Raw genomic sequence first — 23,031 nt, 5'->3', positions numbered from 1 at the left:
GAGTAATTTTGGTTAAATATTGTTAGATAAATAACTGTGCCTTCATTATCCTCCATTCCTACAACAGGTGATGGGCTGAGCTGAGGCAAAGAGCCTGAAGTCAGCTGGGTTCATCTCACAAATCCTCAGGCCAAAGGCAGGTGGGAATAAAGGTTCTGGAACAGCAAAAACAGCAGGACAGGTGAACAACCATCCCTCACACTCCTGGGTGGAGAACTGGGAAGACAGGGGACAGCACAGAGACTGATGAGGGGCAAGGTGTCACTTGTCACACCCATGTGCTATAAAAGCTGAATATTTACTGAAAAAACCCACCTGTGGTAGGTTCTGTCGATCAATTTGGGGCAGGGGGAAAATGTGCATTTTTTTTCATGCGCTCTAAATCCCACGGGGGGAATTTAGCTGCTCCCAAGCACCAAGGTGAAGCACGGAGAAGGGAGGCCGCTGCCTCCGTGCAGAACCACCCGTGCTCCCCCCACACCTCCCTCGGCTTCCTAAGCAGCGCTTTGAAAACACCCTCGTCAGGAAATTCGGAGGGAGGCCGTCCCCTCCCCGGCACACAATCGGAATATCCACTTTCCATTAGAGGGTAGGAAGCCTCAGGAGCCCAACATCCCACTCTGACATCAAACTGCTAAAACAGGAGTTATCAGATGGAACACGTGGGTCAGCATTGTGCCTCGAGACATAAAAAGGACCTTGGTATTAATGTGAGGAAATGTGACTATTGTGTGCAGAGTGATACCCATTCAAGCCCAGACCACTTGTCTCTGGACGCTACTCTCCCTGGAATATCCTTGGCGCCAGCATCCAGCTTTTCTCCTCGTCCCCTTGAAGAAAAAAAGTCATCTGGGCAGGGGCTGGGCCAGGACTTGGATGCCGTGGTTTGTGGCGGCGGGCGTGCACGTGTGTGCCTCTGGAGCGGGATACAGGAAACTGTTGATTCTCTGTATCTAGGAATGATCAATTGTGAGCAGGGTGGAACGGCCTTTAATTTCTCCTGAAGCGTAATTCGTGTTCCGCTGCTTCCCCCCCCACACCCCAGCAGAGCCATATCCTGCTTTCCAATTGGCTTCTCACTGCCGGCAGCAGTTTGCCTTCTTCTCCCCAAAATTGTTGGAGGCGCCTCTAAAATCACCAGTCTGAGCATCAGCTGCAAGTGGGAAAAGTTAGGCAGCTGCAGCGCCACAAATCCTGGAGAAACTGTGCCTAAATTTAAGGAAATGCTGTGCAAAACCTCTTGCAGCGTGGGTAAAGGAGAAGTTGAAATTTTTTCAGAGCCTCAAACTACAAAAACAACATTCAGAACCTCAAACTACAAAAAAAAAAAAAAACCCAAAAAAAAAAAACCAAAAAAAACCCAAAAAAAACCATCCAAATAACTTTGGATGTAGTTTGGTTTTAAAACCCCAAACTACAAGAACAAGATCCAAGCGATTGTTTAAAACATAAAACTGAAAGAAAACCAAGATCCAAATGATGAAAATATGTGCCTGGCTGATTTAAGGGAGCTGCCAAGGAGATAAGAACGCTGTGACTGATGGCAAAGATGTGTCTCCACATATTCCCAAAACTCACTTGCATGACCTGCCCATTAAATTTAAGACCCAGCCTAAACCAAATTGCTGTCCTTTTTTGCAGGGATTGCATTCCAGGTGTGCTGCAGATAAAGCTTTCCTGCACAAAAGCCTGGAGTGCCAGGACAATGGGGAAATGGCTTCCCACTGCTAGAGAGGACATTTAGATTAAACTTGGAAAAAAAAAAAAATTTTTACAATAAGGGTGGAGAGGCCCAGTTGCCCAAAAAAGCTGTGGCTGCCCCTGGATCCCTGGAAGCGTTCAAGGCCAGGCTGGATGGGGCTTGGAGCAAACAGGTCTAGTGGAAAACATTCCTGCTTACTGCAGGGGGGTTGGACTAGATGACCTTTAAAGGTCACTTCCCACCCAAACAATTCCGTGATTTTACTTGCAAACATTTATTGTGACTTCAGAAAAGGCCTCAGCCTAAAAACCACCCTGATCTTCCCCCAAAAATGCAGATCCCAGGTCCAAAAGCCTCCAGCTTCAGATAAACACCCACCTTCCTGTCAGAGCTACAAACATTTGCTGAAAACAAATGTTACCACCAAAATCCAAGTTACAAGGATGAAAAGCAGAAGAGAATTAAAAAAACGTTTCATCAGTTAACGTAAGGAGGCACTGAAACACCCAGGAGAAATGACCCAAATGTCACCACTGAGCAGCATTTTAGTGCTCAGGCATCTGCACTGCTTTGGGCTCAGTATTCCCTGCAAAAGCAGCCAGTATTAATTAAAAATAAGACAGGCTGTACCTTGAACCCCAGATTTCTTCAAGCCCTCCTGTTTTACACACACCTGTGCACAAAGCCCAGTATTTTATGTCAGTGGTCAATCGGTGGAGTTTGGTGGGTCGTGCTGTGTTTTGCTGGCTCGAAGCTTCATCTCACACAGTGATCTTTTTAAAACAGAATTACAGTGGAGAGCATCCAATTATGCTCATGGAGAGCTGCACACACATCACACAGAGAGGAACAGCTCAACAGGATGATGCAGAGCTGTCACTGCATCTGTAATTCCACCTTCACTGCCTGCCAGCACCTGCATCCCAGGGTTCCAACTCATCCCCTCCCTAAATGGGAATTTTGGATCTTTTAGCCCTATATTAAGGTGGGCAGCAACCTCACAGCAGCTGACCCAAAAAAGTCTCCAGCAGGAGAGAGTTTGGGCACCACATTCCACCAAGAGACCACATTTTGACTCAAACATTTCAACTTGGAGAACACAAGAAAATTAAGTGAGGATGCAAAGATTCCATTCCCATGCTTGGTTTTCCTCTGTTTTCAGAGCAGCAGAGGAATTTGTAAGGTCCTGGTGCACCAGCTCCCCAGAGGTAGGAAATGAGGTCTTGGGGTGTCTGGTATTGCCTAAAGAAACCCTACTTTTATTTCCCCCTCCTTTCCAGCTTGTCTCGCTCTGGGCAATCCATGCAAAGGTTCAGCTCCAGCTTTGTTCTAGGAAATCAAAACCTGAGTATAAAAACAAACCTCCCAAAGCTTCCAAAGAGCGGCAGCGATGGAAGGGAATTTCTGTGCAGGGAACAATTCACTCTCAGACACACCTTGGCATAATTAAATCTCAGTTTGGGAATTGGGTATTTTTTTCACAAGTTCAGGGTATTTTTCTTGGAAAGGCTTTAAGAGGCTCATCTCAGCCCCCCAAAAAGTCACCCCTCCAGGAGAATCAGCTGTGCCCTGTGCAGCCACAGACTGAATTGATGTGCATAAAATCCAGCCTGGAAGAAACTCCAGTAAAACCATCTCTGTAAAGGAACTGATAGCCCAGATGACTCCAGCACCTGGACTCTTATGAATTCTTTGCCTAACAGTGAAAAAGTTGGATTTTGTCTACCTGGATCACTTTGACGTTGTAATGGGGGAAAAAAAAAATCTCTTTCTTCACATATGCCCTTATTGAAAGTTTGGGCTTTTGTTCTGCCTGATGCTCATTTTAAAAATCTCCAGCCTTCCACTTGAAACAGGACCCCAGCACACCAGAAATCCATTTTTCCTTAAAAATTCTAATAATCTCAGCTGAAAAAAAAAAAAAAAAAGGCTACAACTAATAGTACCAGCAGAAACAGCAGTGCTTCAGGGAAATATGGAAGCCTTTTCTGTCCTGTTTTGAATGGAAGAGAAAACAAAAAAAAGCCCAGGAGGACACACAAGGAAAGTGAACTTCTTCAGATGCAGAAGAATCCACAGCACTTGCATTCCTCATCCCCAAACAATGCACCCCATGGCATTAAGTCCTGACTTGTCATAGCAGAGCACAGCTCCCTTAAATCTTTCAATTAAGATGGCATTTGTAAAATTGCAGGCTTGGAAATTGCTGGATATTATTCCTAAGTTCAAGTCATCGCTGAAGAGTCAAAAAGCAGACTCCAGGATAGTCAAACAGGGGTCCAGGCCGTGCCTAATCTGCATCACCATTCCCAGGAACTGCTCGCTGCAGATCAATTGGCATTTGCATGTAACCCAAAAATAACTTTTAACAAACTTAAAGAACTCTCTGACACAGTGACATCAAGAATAAAACAGAGCCTGTGCATTTAACCTCAAAAATAGCCCACATAGGCCAGCTCTAGCTGCTGGGAGAAATCCAAGCTGCTCTGTGTCCGAGAGCTGCATTTTCCCAGGCACATCCCACAAAATCCCACTTTCACAAAATGGGTGGGAAAGGACCTTAAAGATAATCCAGTTCCACCCCCCCTCCATGGGCAGGGACACCTTCCAACAGACCAGGTTGCTCCAAGCCCCATCCAACCTGGCCTTGGACACTTGCAGGGAATAAAGAAGGTTAAGTTTTGTCTAACTTCAGAACTACTTATCTTACTAAAACTGAAAACATCTTCTAGAAAAATATAATGGTTGTTACATCTAAGCAAGACTGTCACAGCCACCAACCACAAAAAAAAAAAAAAAACCTGTTTAGCTGTATGACTTGATTTCTGTCTTCTCCTAAAAACCTCTGTTTCTCAGAGCTGGCTCGGCACTATGTAGGATCTCAGTTTAGATCTGTATTCCCTACCTCTTCCAGTTTTACTTTTCAAAGGATTCATTAAGCATCAGCACTGGTTTTGATGGGAAATAAAGCAAACGGGGATTTAGCACGATTTTGTGCAGAAGAAGAAAAGTTAAAAATCACCTATGAACTGAAACAAAATGACAGAAGTTCTTGGTGAAGGGCTTGGCTATTTTTCTTCCTCACCATTTATCACAGGCATAAAGGATAAGGATACCAAAACACTGTGTCTGAAGCAAAGGTTTGAGGATGGGTTGGACAAGGCCTGGAGCAACCTGGCCTAGTAGAAGGCATCCCCACCCTTAAAGAAATTAAATTTAAGGTCCCTTCCAACCCGACCCACCGCGACCCCACAAAACCCCACCACCAGGAACAACCCTGATATATTTTTTTTTGGGGGACACTCACCGGCGGCGCTGGGAGGGCCCTCGAGGTTGACGTTGACGAAGAAGCGGATGCTGTCCCCGGACACGATGGTGGAGTTGACGCCGTCGAAGAGCTCCTCGCTCGCCCCTTCCTCCTTCGCATCGTCCGTGTCGCACTTGAGGTACCCTGACAAGGAGATGGGGGTGCCGTGAGAGGCCGGCAGCCGCTCCCGGCGCGCCGCCGGCAGGGAGGCCGCGCCCGTGGATTCCGAGTCCGTGTCCGTGGATTCTCGAGCCTCCCTCCACGGACTCCGAGCGTCCATGGCGGCGGCGCCCGTGGGTGCCCAGTCCGGGTCCGGCCGCCGGCGCCTCCTGAGGGGCGGCTCTGAGGCCCCTGAGGCGCGGGGCGTTCAGGGAACGGCGCCCAGCATGTTTTGGGGTGGCCTCAAGCGCTCTTCCCTCATGCCATTAATACAGCAGCAAGGCCCGGCCCCAAAACCTTGCTCCCCTTCAGGTAAAAGCCACCACAGGATGAAAAAGCGGCATAAAAACACCGCCAAAAAAAAGCAAGAGTCGTGCCCCAGCCCACCCCGAGCCCAACACCTCCACCGACATGAGGCCGCTGCTCTGCGACGCGGCAATTTGAAGCTACAGGTGGAAAAACTGAAAAAAAATAAATAAAAAATAAAAGAAGTTTCCAAGGAGACACTTGATATGGACAGAGACCCCCACGGGGCAGAGGAGCAGGTCACTGGGGGTGGCAGGACTGAGAATGCGAGACAAGTTTCTTAATTACACCAGACAACTCCTTAGCCTTTTGCAAGGCTTTAATTAGAGTTTAAACCAGCCTCATCCAACAGCAAAGTGGTCCCTGCAACATCTCATTATGGAGCAGCTGGAGGACTCTTGTAGCACACTCATGTATCATGTTTAATTAGGAGAATTAGGGACATTATAGAATGTCGATTTTTACATTACCGGGATTATTCAGCAGCTTCTCCTCATCTTCTAACAAGTCTTTTATGCCTAATTTGAAGCAGGAGGGAGATATTTCATTAGCTGGCTCTAGGCACTACAGTGAAATGAAAAGGGGGAGCTTCAAGGCAGAGGCTTGAATTGAAACTAAAATATTGATGGCTTTTTTTAAAGCCTCGTATAAGCAAATGTGGAGGCAGCAGTTGAAAGCAGCACATGCTGCCTCTGAGGGATAGAGCCACCACAAAACACAAACCCAGAGGAGTGAGGCCACAAACAGGAACTCGGTGACACAGGACAGGGGCTGCAGCATTTCCTGCCACGAGCTGATGGAGCTCAGCATCCCCCCAGAGGGTCCAGAGGGTGCAAAGGGGCTGCAGAAGCTTCAAGCCTCCAGATTGACTCCTAAACTGCTCATCAAAGGTGTGGCAAATCTGATAAAGCCCCTCAGATTAACCCCACTCCGGATCTCTGCCTCCTTCACCTTACAGCTTGACAGGAATAAATGGGAATAAGCCTTGCCAGAAGTGCTCTGAAGGCTTCAAAAAGCACCCAGGGTGCTGCTGGCCCCATCCAGCAAAGCACACCAAGGGTATCACCCTCTGCTGCTGGCAGAGCTCAGGGTGTTTGCATCCCTGCACGATGGAAACTTGTCCAGACAGAAAAAAGAGAGGTAAGGAAAGTACATAAACACCTGAATGCTGAGGACACCACCAGCTGTGGAATCTCTGCTTGCAGGTCTGGCAGGGATGTCCTGAAGGGATGGGCAACAACAGCCAGACAAGGTGCCTGCTGCCATGAGAAGTACTACAAAGTCCCTCACAAGTATCTCAATCCCAAATGAAGTCCCAAAATTGGGATTTGGTTCCTCCAAAATGCATTGTGGACACCATAATCTCTCCTCAAAGGGGAGCACCCACAGTGCAGACACTCCGCTCAGTGCCAGGAGATTTTAGGCAGCCCTGCAAAGGAAAAAAAGTCACCCTGGGGAAGGCTTTTTCTTCCTCAACCACATCCAGAATTGCAGCCTCAGGGAAGTTTTGAGCTTCATCTCCAACCTTTCCACTCACTGGGTCAGACTGGAGACACATAAGGATGGTCTGAGCACCCAGCTCTGAGAATATGACTGAGCTTTTCCTCCCCGTCCTGATGAAATTAGATGGGTAAATAGGGAAAAGCCAAGCAGGAAAAACGATTTATTCCCCTCCCCAGCCACTGAAACTGGTTTCATAAGAGGGTGGCAGTGGTGGCCTCTGAAAACAGACAGGGCTGGAGACAGGAGAGAAGCAGCCCAGGAGCTGGAAGAAGGGCAAGGGTGGAGTAGGATCAGAGGGTTGGGCAGAGGTCAGCGAGGACTCTGGCAAGGGAAGCATCCTCTGTTCCTCCCTCTTTAGGGGAGGAAAGAGCAGAACAAAAGGCAGCCGAGCCTCGTGTCCCTTGGGCAAGGCAAGGACAAAACACTCAGCTTGCAAATAATCCCCAACCTGGGCTGGACAGGAACTGAACTCCCAGACAGGTGTCTGCTTTGTCACTGAACCATCTCCAGGCTTCAGACCACTCCTGTTTGGAATCCTTCAGCCTATTTCATCTGCCAGGAGTTTGAAACCATGAGCAATCCATGCCTGTCAAATGCAGGGTGACCTCGAGGTGACACAGGCTCTGTGGTGGCAGATGCACCTTCCCTCTGAGCTCCAGCCCTGGCAGCTGCTTCCCTCCCCATTCCCTGATGCTCAGCGAGTGCCACCCCCGCTGCTTGAAGGGCAGCAGATGCCACGAGCGACAGCAGAAGCTGTTCAGCTCCTCTGGAAGTTTGATGGTGTTTTGCAGAAGTTCAGAGCAGGATCTGATGTGGCTATTGCAGTGCAGATACCAATCGAGTTTCCATATGGAAGTCCCAGGAACACGTCACAGGCTTTGTCAGGAGCAGTTGTTTCAGAGACAGAGGGTAGAGGTTTTGGCACTTTTTATTAGCATCAGATCTCCTGGGGGAGAGTTTAAGATCTCCAAAGTGGTGTCCCCCCCATCTTTATCACTGCAAGTTGGCACCTTCAAATGAAGGCAGCATTTGCTGAAGTGCCACAAGCTATGTGACAGGGCCAGTCAGAGCTCTGAGCACAGAAAGTGCCAATCCAGCCCAAAATATGGTCTAAAAGAACAAGAGAAGAGGGAGAAGAGAGGTTTGGCTGAGGATGAGCTGGAATACAGTTAAAGCTGGCTCAGATCAATGCAGCCCTCCTGCACCATGAAGGACACACTGTGGTCAGGATAATCCCCTTCAGTCCACCCTGCAGGACTCAGCTCATGGCAAAGAAATGGAAAAATATGGGAAGTGCATGAGACAATGGAGAGCAAGCAGCATCCTTCAGTGGTGCAGGAACAAAACCTCCTCCTCACCTTCTGCAGCCAGAAGCAGCAGACGCTTTCACCTTAAATCCTCATTTACCTTAAGCGCTTCCCTCAGCCCACTATGCAACATGAAAATAAACCAGAAAAACTAGAAAATAAACTCAAGTTTATGAAGGTGCTGGGAAGAAATAAAAAAGAATAATTAGGATTTCTCTGGCAATTCGTTTCCAAAATATCAGCCCTTCCTCTGTAGCTCATTCCAGACTTGTCATGCTGTAATATCCCAATATCCACCCAAGATCAGGCTGGATGGGGCCGGGAACAGCCTGCTCTAATGGAAGCTGTTCCTGCCCATGGCAAGAGGGTGGAACTGGATGATCTTTCAGGTCCCTTCCAACCCAAATCATTCCAGGATTCCATGATTCCATCCCCAGCCTTCTCTCTTTCCTCACATTCTCAGCTCCACTTCATCTCCCGGCTCCTGCTGCTCTCAGCCCTCTCACAGCTCTGACAAGGTGCCTGCCCTGCAGCTATTTTCCTTTGGAGCTGGGTTTTAGTGCCCAGGGCTCTGTAGAGAGCAGCAGTGACTGCAGCTGCTGCCATCAGAGGTGGCATTGAGTGTCCCACTGCTGCTTTGGTGGCACCTGGCAGCTGCAGCTGGGGCAATAACATCAGCAGAGTTGAAGTGAGCAGGAAGCTCAGCCTCAGCCACGTCAGCTAGATTCCCTGGAAAAGCTGCACTGGGAGAGCACTCCCAGCCCAAAGGCTGCAGGCTTCTCCAGGAAAGCCAAAAACCTTAATCAAGCTCAATTTCCTGGGAGAAAAGCAGCTTTATTATTAAAAACATCCTCTCACACTGCAGGTGATGGGAATTATCCCAGCCACAAACCCTCCACAACCTCCCGAGGTGTCTCAGGTGACAAAGCCAATTATAGAGCTTTAACCAACATCTGCAGGCACAAGCCACTAACTCAGAGCAGTTTTCTGGAAGCAACTGATTTTTACCCTCAATTTCCAAGGCAATCTCCTCTCCAAGCCTGGAAAACTATTCTCATTTACAGCAGTGCCTATGCCCTCTGTCAGACCCAAGCCCAAGCTTCCAGAATCATGGAATTGCTTCTCCTCCTCTTCACCCCTCCAAAAACTCTCCTCAGAAAAGCCAGGAACCTCAAACTACATTCAAAGAGGCTTTTTGAGAGATGATTGGCAATCCAACGCTATCAGCTTGTCACGTTAAAAGCCATTTCGGATTTCTCAAGTGAGTTTTTAGGCCCAGAAGGGAGCAAATTGTTTTGGAAGAGTCCAAGAACCATTTTTGCATCCATTTTCTCATTTTCTCAAAGGAATTACAGGTCAAGTACAGAAGGTCAAAGGAATCAATGATAATAATGTATATTCAGTAGCTTTTAAAGGTAAAGGAGAATCAACTGGGACATGGGCATTACCCTAAAATCCAGCCTGGCTCTTTTGAACATCCCAGTGCCTGGCTATAATAGAGTATTAAGGAACTCAAGAGAGATTTAAGCCTAAAAACTGGTGATCATAATGGCATTAGGTTAAAAAAAAGAAAGACATCGTCACCTAATTTTTCTTCTCGCGGATTTTTAACTTGCTCTAGCCAACAACAGATACTAATTTTCAAGAAAGGATTAAGTTTTAATTAACCTGAGCTCTCAGCTCTCAGAGGGTTTGCTCTGCTCCCTGCAGGCTCCAATTTGCTGCACTTAAAAAACACCCAAATCTCCAACTTTGGGTGCAAAAGGAAACTCAAATATTAATGGTGCATCCACCTCCAAAGTGAACTTTACACTCTGCACAGAAAACACAGACTCCTGGTGCCTCCATAGGTTAGGTAACCTTCCAGTCAGTTAACTCAGGCAGGGAGAGAGCAGCTGGAGGATTCAGGAGAGACCTAGAAGAATTTTGTGCAAGTGTTAAAGTTCTCCAATCTCCAGAGCATTCCAGAATAAAAAGGGTTTTAAACAGCACCCTACTCCCACATGAACCAAAGCAAGTTTGTGGGCACATCTTACAGGCTGATTCTAGCATAATCACCTACTTATCAAAATAATTATCTTTTTTTTTTTTTTTTCAGATAAAATGAGAGCAATTGCATTGATGTAACCACATACTTTAGTTAAATACACATCTAAATTTTACACATCCCTGCTGAGGTTAAACTGCAAAGTCTGAGGTTTGTTTTGCATGACAAAAGTCATGAGAAACATCTTCCTTCCTAACAAATTATTGCATTTCAGAGACAAGAACAACTGCAAGGCTGCAGTCAGCCAGCAGCACCCAAAGTTGTCTCCCACCCTTCTAGAACTGTGAGCCACAATGATGAAATAAAGCTGGAGGCTTGCTAGGATTTAAAGCTTTTTCTCTGGTTCACAGCTGAGACAGTCCCTGGCAAGGCTCACAGGAGATTTAGCCCTGGCAGCCACAGGGACACTCAGGAGGCAGCTGGGGGGCTGGGGGTGTCCCCAGATCTCATGGCTGGACTGCTGAGGGTTTGCTGCTGAAAATTAATCAGCCAGCAGGACCCAGAGCTTATCTTGAATACCCTGGTTAGAAAAACTCCTTTATTAAGATTCACAGAGAAGTTGTGGTTGCCTCATCCCTGGAAGTGTCCATGGCCGGGCTGGACAGAGCTTGGAGCATCCTGGTCAAGTGGAAGGGTTTCCTGCCCATGGCAAGAGTGGAAAAGATGGTCTTTAGGGTCCCAACTCAAATAAATCACTCCAGGTTTAAGCCAAATAATTTGGGTTGGCACAGGCAGATCTTCAGATCATGTAAATGGGATTTAGAGAAGTGTTCCCCAATGCCAGACCTGTCACAGGTACCTTAAGAGCCAGGGAAGTGTTGGGTGATGATTCTTGGCTCTCCAGCACTCCCTATAAAATATGGATTTTCTGGAGCAATGACTACCTCCTATGATGATGTCAATCCATCACTTAAGCTCAAGAGCACAGATTAAACCACAACCTCCTCTTGGAAAAGCAAAAAAAAAACACAAAAAAAACCCAAAACAGAGGTAGAAAGGTGAGTCACCAAGAGCAGAGCTCTCCCAGATCCCTGCACCACTGGCTGACCATAACCTCAGCTGCATCCTCCCAACCCTACTCCAGCCTTTTGTCATGAAGAGCCAGATGAAAACATCAAGCTTCCCCTGTCACTTCAGTGATAATTCATAACAGAACTCCAAGAGCTGATCTGCTGCTGCTGCTGCTGCAAAAAGAACACCCCTCCAAAACAAAACATAAAAACAAAACAAACAACACCCAGGCACTTTTGAATTAATTCCAGTATTGTATTTTGCAGCCAGATTTCTAGGAAATGTTGTGAATAATCCAAGTAATTCAGTGGAGTGTTGTTGGGTTTTTTGGTTTTGTTTTTACAGAACACGGGAGCATGTGGAGTTTCAGTTTTGCAGCAGAACCCTCAGAAATCAGGGGTGTTCCTGCTCCTGTTACTGTTTTATTACAGGCCTCCTGATAATTCTAGAAATAAAAATGTGAGCCATCTCCTCGTGCTCTCCCACAGGTAGCAGCAGTTCATCTCCTGCTGGCAAACTGGGCATCCCATGGGAGAAAACCCATTGTGAAAGGACTCGTTTCACAAAAACATTTAAATTAATCCCCTACTTAAGCAAACAAATCCAAGATAGATAAAGTCAAATATGTAAAAGAAATAAAAAAAAAGAAAAAAAGAAAGAAAGCTCCCCCAGAACACATACCAAGCTGAACTGCAAACTGAAAAACAAAAACAAGCAGATAAAATATATCCAAACATCCCAGGCCAGACTGGGGCCTTGGGGCCCTTCAACACAACTGTGATTTATTGTGCCAGCAAAACCAATTAATAAGTCAGAGGAGACGGAGCAGTGAGGGATTTGCTCTGGAAGACCAGAAAAAAAAATAAATTTATGCTGCAGGATCTGTTGAGCCAGCTTTAAAACAATGCAACAATTCAGATATCCCCATCACTGCACTGGGATTCCTTCCCTAGGATTTTGCAAGAGGAACCAGAAAACTTCTGGGTTTTTGTCTTATCAGGGAAAGTTTAAAACCTCATCACAATTTAGACAAAATTTAATGACTTGCAGGTAATTCCAGTGCCTTTAGAGCTCATCCATCTCCATGAGGAGGGTGCAGGATGCTCAAAAGAGACAATGGGGGACTTGATGAGTTAATTTTGAGCCCTGATTGCTGAGCTGCATTTTATCAGGACTCCAATTATCCCCAGGTTTGGACTGGGGCTAAAATCATCTCATTACTCACATTTGCCAGAAAGAAAACTCATTTGTCAAAACAACCTTACAGAGGATTTAAGTGACTTGAACATACAAGGAGGGGACACCAATTACCACCAGGCCCTGCCAGGTTTGTTTGTGCAAAAGGCTTCTTCCAGAGACTCAAAAAAATGAGTAAAAAGGATAACCTTTAAACTGACAGTACACATGGGTTGAAAACCAGACTGTGGCCATCAGATGCCATCAAATCTGCTGTCACCACCCTCAATCAGAAATGTCCAACTGGGCAAGCACGAATTTATTTCCTTTTTTTTCCCTCTTAATATTGCCTGTACAGAACAAACTCCTCACCAGATTTTTTTTTCCAGCTACATTTTAAGTATTTACCTCATGCAAGGCACTAAAAGCCACAAAAGTGGCTTTCAAGTTCTTCCAGAAAAAAGGAAGAACTTGAACTCAAAGCTGATCTCCTTGATGAACTTTCCAGATTTTTAGCTAGTTAGGTTGGGAGATGATTGGGATCATAACAACCTCTGAACTTCCCAAATAGTCACATATTAATTTACTAGAAAATCCTTCCAGGGCTTTCCCCAGCTCCTCAGTAATTAACAGAGCTACAAATTATTAAACACTTGAAGTTTTTATGGCTGTAAACATCCAGGAGGTTCTTACAAAGCTCTGCAGCCACAATCACGCTTGCTACAGTCCCTTCAAGTGAAAATAAGGTTTCAACTTTTAAATTTTAACATTGTTGAGAACACAAGAAGGGTGAAGAAAAGTTAGCTGGCAAAAGACAGACCCAGGCTCCAAAGAGAGCCTCAGATATGCTCAGAAACAAAAACATCCTAATTACTGAGAATACAGAAAACCATATGTATATGCAAGATCCCAGGAGGAGATAAGGAAAAAAAAGCTCCACTCTACACAGAAAAAGAATATCAAAAGATGTTGCCCTGCTGAGAAAAGCGTCCAAAAAATAGAATTAAAGAGATTTCTTTTTTTCTTTGCCCTCTTCCAACACAGAATTGGGGGACTGAGGATCTGTATTGTTTCATAGGTGGGGCAAGAGCATCCCCACAAGCGGCGCCACGAAGCAGCTTCGGCGATTTCGTAGCTCCGTTTCAAAACAAGCTGCTTTGAAACCCTGTGAAAAGGTGACATCTTCCTCTGCGGTTTCCTCCAGTCACGATGACGTTTTGGGGTGAAGGCTCGGAGAATCTGAGAGCACAAAACTCCCGCGGAGAGATCACCGAAGCAGCGCAGCAGGGTGGGCAGCGCCCGCGCCGGCACCCTCCGGGATGCGCTGTCCGTACGCGCCAAGGCCTCGCTGCAGTCAAGCAGCAGAAGGTGATTCATCCCTCCACAGCAGCTGAGCTCCTCCAAAAGGTCAGTTTGCAATGAGGAGTAAAGAGCGACAGCAGCTCTGAGAGCGAAACAACCAAGAAATCCACCGTACCTCCAATCGCAACGCTCAGCGCTGCGTGCGGGCCCAGGAGGAACCCGTCGGCAACGTCCCCTCCTTCCCCAAACCACAGAAGCACAACAGGAAAGCACCACAGAGCTGCTCGGAGCCCTCAGAGGCAGCTCCAAGGAGCTGTCTTCCTTAAGACAAAGGAGGAAGATGAGTAATAACACAAATATAGAGCAGAAATGCCCACTGCCATGGCACCAGGTCGACAAAAGAAGAAGCCTCTCTCAGAGATTCACACAGAGGATGCCACAACAACAACAAAAAAAAACATTCAGAGATCTGCTTTTGGGTTATTTTTGTTGTTGTTGTTGTTGTTTGTGGGGATAGTTTCAGGAAGGCAAGACTGAGTTCTGGAAGGTGACATGTAAAGCCACCTAAGATGCCAGGACAGACAGCTGGGCTTGTGTTCCCTGTGGCAGAAGAGTTTGGGAAGAACCAGGGGCCTGTCCTGCCTCCAAAACCTGCAGCGTTTCTCCCCAAGCCCTTACACTGCTCTCAGACACATTCTGGGGGCTCAGTCACCTCCCCAGGTCCCAACATGGGTCACCGTCTCACATTCCCAGTCCTCAGGAAAGCACCAGCCACATCCTAAGAGCCAGCAGGCAAGGTGGGAAGGAGGGATTGAGCAGGGTTACCCCAGCCTCATGCCCTGCACACCCTCAGAAAACCTCCCTGAGGTCAGGCATTATTTTCTGCCCTCCTGCAACTCAACCCAGCCTCCAGAGAATCTCTCATCTCTGGCTAGAGATGGTTCTCATGTTTCATTTTTTTCTGTCTTCTCCAGAGAGGACTGGCTTCCAGTTCTGTCCTTTGACTGCCCAAAATTTGTTCTTTGCATGAGAAGGGGAGAGCCAGTGCCAAAGGAAGTGCTGTCACCAGTGGTGCTGCATCAGCTGACATCTGGCAGACATTCAGCTTCCCCTTCCAGATGTCAACATAAGGCTTGGCCCCCTGGAACAAGAAAGATGAGCCTTGTGACAGCTACAAGCATCTAAAAGCCTGAATAACCAGAGAATTTTAGTCTTTTCCTCTCACCATTTGGAAACCCTGAATATTTCCAGCACTTCCAAGGGCAGGAAGCCCCAAGCCCTCAGGGACTAATTCCTGAAGATCTCAAGAAGATCTCTCCCTTATACATTAAATACATGCTGTTTTGGGGGAAAAGACAGAGCAGGGGATTGGAACAAGATTATCTTTAAGGTCTTTTCCAACCAAAATTATTCCATTATTCTATTTCTCCAAAATCAGCAGAAAAGATGGGATTTCACTGCACTTCAGCTGTTTCTTTATCAGTACAGTATCTCCAAGATCTCAGTCATCTTTGAGGCAGATGATCCAAGTTGAGGCAGATGATCCAAGTTTTCAAATGCCACCATTTAATCTTGCTTCAAAGAAAGAAGAAAAAAAATCTTTGCAGTAAGAGATGTGTCTGCCAAAGCCATCCAACTTTTGCTTGATGCTCTTTGACAGGATGCCTCCAAAGGGATCCAACACCCACACATGATCCCCACTCCAGAAAAAGACAAGCAAATACACCTGCCAGGCTGTGTGACAGGAAAACATCACGAAAGAACTTGAAAAACAAGGAGCCACCCAGAACAGTCACTGATGACAATGTGGAGTTGATTATTTACTGCCTGACTATCTCAAACATCTACGGGATTTAAAAACACGGAGCCTGCTCCCAGTACAAGATTACACAACCACCACACCAGACTGTTTTCACCTCACACTTCAGCTAAATGGATTCTGTATCACCCATGTCAGGTTTGCAGCAGCCCCTGCAGTGCAGCTCTCCCTCCAATAAGGCGTGCATGCAAAAAAGTCAAATAATACTTGCCACTCTCTTCAAAGAAGTATCCATTTCTTGACATCGCTGCTGGTGGAGACTCTGGAGGAGACAGAAAAAAATGAAACATGAGAATCATCAAGATGCTGAATGTCTTCACTTTACAGCACAAAGCCAGTCCCAAAATACTGGAGGCATCAGATTTTTCTGAATGTGGTAAATGTAACTTTTTGCTTATTGATGGTATAGTATTTACCAGAACTTTCCTTTATAGCCACAGGCAGTACTTGGAAAAAAGTCTCAGACAACCTGGGCTGGGACCACAAAAGAGCAAGGCTAAAGATCAGGACGAGTCTGATCATTTCAGGGATTTACCAAACCTGACCAAGTATATCAGCAAAAATACACACTAAACATCTGAAAGGTTTTTATAAAAATACAAGCCATAATGAAGCCCAGGTTGTACCTTGTGCTCAGATAAAAAGAACAAGTTTAATTTAGAGAAAACAACTCCATTTCGATGAAAATGGGAATTCACTTCCCATCCTGCTGCTCCTAATCATTGGGATATCCCCCAAACAGGGCTTGGCACTCGAAGATAAGCCCCAGAACTCTCCAGCCTTCCTTGGCTCACTTCCTGAGCTGGGGTCCTGCAGCCAACACCATCTGCACCCACAGGGTCTGGTGAGGAAGCCACAAATGGGAAATGATGCTGAGCAAGAACAAATCTACAAACCCAGCAGCAGCAGGGATGCATCCCCAGCATTTATTAGGGAACAGGGGTTTTGCTACTGAGTCACTATCCACTGCTGGCAGAGCAGCTACTGAACATTTCTTGGCATAATAACAGAGCACAGGAGCACCTGCTCTCAGGTGTGATCAAAGCCTGGTGTCCAAACACAGCCTGGCTGTTCTGAAGGCTGACAAGATGTGACAGCTCAGCCTGCGTGGGCACAGCCAGCAGCTCCCCTGGACAGGTGCATGGCCCATTTTACGTGAATAACAGAGCTGTTGATTTTAAGCCCTGAGCAAGAGTCACCCAAGCAGCCCCTTGGAAAAATGAGGCTTGATGCTGCTTCTTCACACACTTCTTCCCAGCCAAAATGCAATTAGAAAGAGGAATAGGTTTGCTCTGTCTCTCCCCACCTCATTAGGCTAATCAAACATTACCTACGCAAGCCTGGGATGAATTTGGGCCAACAAGGAAAGAGGTTTCGCCTGCCTTATTGTTCTACAGATTAGGCTTCCTGCTTTTCCTTTGAGGTATGACACTGTTTCCCAAAGACCCTTTCTCTGCCCCATAACTTCTGGCTCCTGGGTTGCAGGCTCGTTATTCCCTCGTGCAATGTGCCACATTTCCAGACCTCACAATTCCTGCTGGTCCCCCGGGAGCCCCTGTGCACATGAGGGATGCAAAGTCACTTGCCACTGACGGCAGCACCTCCCAGCCCTGTCACTTGTCACCACCCAGACCTTCCAGTGCCAACAGGTTCCTGAAGGGATACCATGATGGCTATGTTAAAAAACAAACAAAAAAAAGAGCCAGCACATAAACCAGAGGGCAATTCCAGTGTCTGGTCCAAGGGAGAAACACAATGTTCCAAAGTTCATCCCAGAACAATGGGCTGGAGGAACAAACGGCACCGAACTGTGGCCAAGGGGCACCCATTACACGAGTCAATTGTTTCCCTCCACCTGGAAGGGAAGGAGAAGATCCATCCAGACTGATTAGCATGTTAATGATCAAAGGAAAGTTTTTAAAGAGGTCCTTATTGTGCAATGATTGCATTTACGTATTTCAGGGAAACAAACAAAATATGCCTCCGTGGGCAGATTACCCAAGGAACCCACATTCCCAGCAGGATGGTTTATCCATTTCTCACTCCTGTTATGGCTTCTGAAGGAGCCTGAAGCAACATGTTCATCCTCCACTGGGCAAAGTAAGACCCTCTGCTTTCCCTTCAACTGAACACAGCTATTTCTGTGGATTGATGCTGTCTGATGATCAGGAATTAGTTGGTTTCTTCCTCAGAAAATTCCTTCCAGCTTCAGCATCGTCCGGGTTGGCAGCACACCTTTACGGGAGACTGGTTTGGTCCCTGCTTGGACCAGGCATGAAAAGGGTAAGGCTGGGGTGTTACAGCAAGCAGTGCCATTTCATTAGGTGCCACTGGTTCCTCTGAGTCACTAATGAGCCACAGTCCCCCCGGCAACATGCTCGGGTAATTATGGTGGAGGTGCTGTTTTTTTCAGATGAGTCATAAAACAGAGGTCTTAACCTTGTAATTAAAGATGCAATGGCACGTTTGGGGGAGAGGAAAAAAAAAAAAAAAGAAAAAAAATCAGGCATTCACCACCCTACTATGTCCTGGCAAAAACCCAGCCCTGATAATTTGTCTTCTCCCAACGTAATGCTGTCCCACAGCACCAACCCAATGCAGACTTCCAAACAGCCTTGTTGGCGCCTTTGGAAAAGCTGTTACATCCCCCACGGAAGGGGCACATTAACATCAGGAACCTGTGCGTGTTGTGCCCAGGAGGTAAAAGGTGATGGGTGTTTATACAAGCCCAGACACAGGCAGGGAGCCATGGGAGCAGCCGAAAGGTCAGGGATTAGCACGAGTGGAGGTGGGAAGGGTCAACTGGGGGCTACAGCATCTGCACCTCTGATGCACTACAGAATGCAACATTCACCTGACTTTTTCATACAAAAATTTGGGTTGGAAGGGATTTCTAAAGGTCTATTCCACCTTCCCTGCCATGGGAAGGGATAGCTGTAACTAGATCAGGCTGCTCAGCACACCATCCAGCTGGATCTTGAACATTTCCTGGAATGGGAAATTTCCACCAAATCTCTGGGCATCATGGTCCAGAGTATTTCACCACCATCAATGCAAAGAAATAATTCTTTATGTCTAATCTAAACCTATTTTTGTTTAAAATCACCTCTTGTTTTATCCCGAGAAGTTTTTCTAAAAGTCTATCCCCACCTTTTCTAAAGGCCCCCTTAAAGCACTAAAATACCACAGTAAGTTCACCCTAGAACCTTCTGTCCCAGCTTTGGATAAATTAGGAGGAAACATCTTGAAACCCAAGTGTCCCCTAACAGAGGACATCTCCAGGTTGAAAAGCCCCAAGTTTTGAACCGAGCAGAACAAACCAGACAGATCTTGAGGAGTGCCCAATTAATTTCCTTCCTTTTACACCCCAATCTCTTTCTCCCTGTATTCCTCACACATTCCTTATGCTGAGGGATGCTACCTAAGGGCTGGCTGGTGCTGAAGTGCAGGCTCAGGAGCAGCCAGCACGACAAACACATCAGCAGCTCCACCTGCTCCCCTCTCCTGGCACTTACAGGATTTCACATCCAAGATTTCGGCTCCTTGGCCGGGTTTTGCTGCGCTGGGTTTGGGTTGTGCAGAGCTGACAGCAAAGCTGAGCACACCCTGCTCCAGCAGCCTGATGCACACACCAACCTTGCATTTCCTCTCCCCGCCTCACCTCCACTCCTGAAATTAAAAAGAGTTCAACCAAGGGCCAGTTATGAAACACGGCGGTGATCGATGCAACTGCTGGGCTTAGGGAAGCCTGGGCAGGAGTACAAGTCTCCAAATTCAACATGAATACTCCAGCATCTGCCTGAAGTTGCAGAAGTGTTTCCATGAAGGATAAATCTTCCTCCAGCCTGCAAAGTGCAGGGGCTCCCCCTCTCCACACCCTCAGATCCACCAATCCCACGCTGCCAATTCTTTCACTCAGGCTTTTTTTTTTTTTTTCAAAGGCTCCAACAATTAAAGAAAAAAAAAAAAATTCCAAGCAAAGACATTTCAGCAAGACAAATGCTTCTAGGGACAAAGCTGGAAAGCACTACCCCAAGGAGCAAAGATGCACAGCACAACAACTCATTCCTGTGCCTCTGGCATCTCTCAGAGAGGTCCTGCCCCTCTTCAGACTCTTCTCACCCTTCACCTCCAAGGACAACAAGACTCTCCAATTGCTCTCCCCATCCAAAGGCAGAACAAGGTGCCACCTTCCACTGTCTGCCCAAAAGCACGTGGTGCAGCTCCTCTTTTCAAATTTAAATTGTGCTCTTCTTTTCCAAACATTAATTTACTCCAGAAAATAACTTCCTACTGCCACCCCAACCTTATTCCCTGCAGAGACGCCCGTTGCATGAGAGTAAATTGGAGAGGCACACAGTGTTACCACTTCTTTCCTTTCTCAAAATGAAAATTTCTGAGCTTTCCGAGTGCTGAACTCAGAGGTGATGAACTGAAGTACTGCAAAAGTGAAAACAAAGCTGCTTTTTTTAGATGGCAAGGATACAGCTGAAGATCTCATGGCTAAGCCACTACCCTTTGAGCTGAGACAACAGCAGTGACCCCAAAGGCCACCAAGGCAGAGGAATATCCGAGAATCACAGAATGGTTGGAGCTGGGAGCTAAAAGACCATCCAAAACTCTGCCATGGGCAGGGACACCTTCCACCAGACCTGGTATAACATTTATTTTTTAACTGGTAGCAGAGTCAGGGTTGCTGTTGTTTAAGATGCTTGGCTTTAGGACACGGATGGAACAACTGATCTGCCATGGGAAGCACCAGATAAGAAGTAGGTATATTTCCTGATTTCTTACATTCTTATCATTTTTATATTTAACAGCAAACCCCTGCCATGCCGTCCTCCATTATTAAATTCCTGTGTGCACTGCATCTCCAACTAATAACCCATTTTGACTCTCTTGTTTTAAAGTTAGCAATAAGTTCCCTTGAGCCTTGCAATACTGGAGGATTATGAATAAAAACACATTCTCGGGATACTTGGGTAACTCAATTACAATGTTCTGGTGCTGGCATCTTCCAAATAAACATCCCTCTGCAGCACAAGCCTTATATTGAAGTGAAGCACAGCTCTGCAAAAGCTTTCTACAAGTACTGCCACAGCCTTTGGCATTTATGGCTTTTTTTGGCTTAAATCTCTAAAAATTCTAGTGCCTTGATAGGTAATTGGAGTTTATTTTGAGACAACACCAGTTTGAAAGAGGTACTGGGGAAGAACTATTTTATTTACAGGCCCTTTAATATTGGCAGCACTTGGGTTGCCTCTGAACATGGGCAGCTCATCCATCTGGTAAAATTTAGTTAGCCCGGAAGTTCTGATTAGAAAACATCATGTGTCTTCATTATCCTTTACTCAGGGCGTGCTCCAGTACCTTGGGTCAGAAGGGTCCTTAAAGACCATCCAGTTTCAACCCCTTATTCCAGAACCTTCCACCAGACCTGGCTCTTCCAACCCCATCCAGCCTGGCCTTGGACACTTCCAGGGATGGGACAGCCACAGCTTCTTCAACAGCCTCAATTTCCACCATATTTCCTGGAGCTCTGAGGACATTTCTCAGATTCATTGCACACGCAATGTCCTGCCTCAAAGCTGATAAAGCAAAACACGTCAGTCTGCGAGTGAGAAGTTACCAAAAAAAATCCCTTCTTTGTGCTGAAAAAGCCTTTAGACTTTGCTCATTCCTCACAAAGAATTACCAATTATTGCATCATACTGAACTACCCAGTCAGATAACTGGGCAGAAATGGGATGGGTAACTGGAAAGAAAACCAATTCCCAGAAGACATGCAGGACTTCAGCTTTGCAGCAAGGTTTTGGCCACTTCCAGCTGACTCCAGGAGTTCACTGATTTCAAAATGAGGAATGTTACAGATAAGCTGCACCCCCTCAAACTGATCCAGAGGTAATTCCAGCTTGGAAAAATGTATGGTCTCATCCAAGGCTTCAAGCTGGTGGAAGATGGTGCAGCTTCCCCCATCCAAAGCTCTGGTGTTCAATATTAAATGCTTAATAAATTCTTACTCTTTGCTTTCCCCACCCCAACATCAATTAACATCCCAGGACAAAGGACTCCTGCACAAGGGATCTGGAAGCTGCATTCAGGTTCCTGCAATTGAGAGCAAGGGGAGAATCACAATTTATGTGCTTTAAATACCCAGTAACCAAATGGTGCTGCTCCCCTTCTCCACCCAAAGTCAGCAGAAACCCAGACTTAAGAGAAAAATCACACACAGAGGAAATAATACCTCAGGGAAAACCTGTAGGAGAGAAGCAATTTTTTAATTATGTGGAGCATTAACTGAAATGGAGTTTAAAAAATCTCAATGTGCAGCAACTGAAGGAGGAAGAGGAAGCCTCCAACTCCTTTGGTAACAAAACTGCATCACAGTAGAACAGGACAGGAGCTTGACAGGCAGAAATCTGATCACAGACAAGATGATCAGCTCCAAATATGTCAATAATACAGTTTTTCTCCAACAGACCCTCTCTTGTGCTCTTAAAACAAAGAGATTCTGGAAGTTCTCAAGAAGAACCAACCAGCACAGGCTCTTGGTGGAGACATTCCCTGCAAATCATTTAAAACCACCCAAGTCAGCAAGAATTCATGGACAGCAGCAAGCAAAAAGCTATCCTGGCTCAAGTTGCCACTTCTCATTTCTATCTACACCTTCAGCAGCTGATTCCTTCCCACAGCTCCACCAAATTCAGCTGGAAAAGGGTGGTGAAAGCAAAGCTCCTGCTGGCACAGAGATTGGAATATGCCCCTGTGCTGCTGGTCAGTCACAACTGACTGACAGGACAAGAGCTGGAGATTTGACTTTTCTCTGTGCCTAGAGAGGTGTGACCAAAAAAATAAAAGACAAAAATAATCACAGGAGTCAGGGCTTCCAAACTAATCACTGTAATTCAAGGAAGTGTAAGATCAGTAAGGGATGCTTGGTAAGGAAAGTGCCTGGTAAATGGTGCCCGATGCCAAAACACAGACCATTCCCTAAAAAGCATGGATAAAGGCAAAGGAAAACAACAAAGACAAAATCCAAGAGGGGCAAAAAGACCTTTTGTAAGTCATTAAATGGGGAATATCTGCACAGGGAGTTTTTTCGGCGTCCAAATATCTTCCCAACACAGCTCCCAAAACCACCAGGAGCAGAGCAAAGAGTGGGCAATGCCCCACAGTGCTGGTACCCACAGGGAGGGCAGCTTCCCTCTGCCTGCATCTGCTGCCCCTCACCTTCCTCAGCTCATCCTCCTCCTGTGGGAGGAAAAACACAGCCCCTGAAGGGAAAAAAAGCAAGCACAGCACACCTGGAGATTTAACACAGGCAGCAGAAGGGCGCCTGGCATCACTGGGTGACAACACAGGGATATTCACTGCAGATTTTTACCTAAATGG

The 23,031-nt window shown here is 46.4% G+C and overlaps 1 protein-coding gene across 2 annotated transcripts in view; it reads right to left on the bottom strand.

Annotated features, from left to right (window-relative positions):
• SLC4A11 (solute carrier family 4 member 11) overlaps positions 1-23,031 on the bottom strand; it is a 92,089-nt gene that overhangs the window by 63,166 nt on the left and 5,892 nt on the right. For both annotated transcript variants that reach the window (XM_021526814.3, XM_077782687.1), the window contains exons 2-3: positions 15,851-15,901; positions 5,010-5,153 (exon numbers count right to left, since the gene is read on the bottom strand). In XM_021526814.3, the coding sequence (XP_021382489.1) occupies positions 5,010-5,153; positions 15,851-15,901 (195 nt within the window). The remainder of the gene's footprint in view (positions 1-5,009; positions 5,154-15,850; positions 15,902-23,031) is intronic.

The sequence above is a fragment of the Lonchura striata genome, chromosome 4 (genome assembly GCF_046129695.1).
Source record: "Lonchura striata isolate bLonStr1 chromosome 4, bLonStr1.mat, whole genome shotgun sequence".
Taxonomy (NCBI): domain Eukaryota; kingdom Metazoa; phylum Chordata; class Aves; order Passeriformes; family Estrildidae; genus Lonchura; species Lonchura striata.
This window is presented reverse-complemented; position numbering and strand designations above follow the sequence as displayed.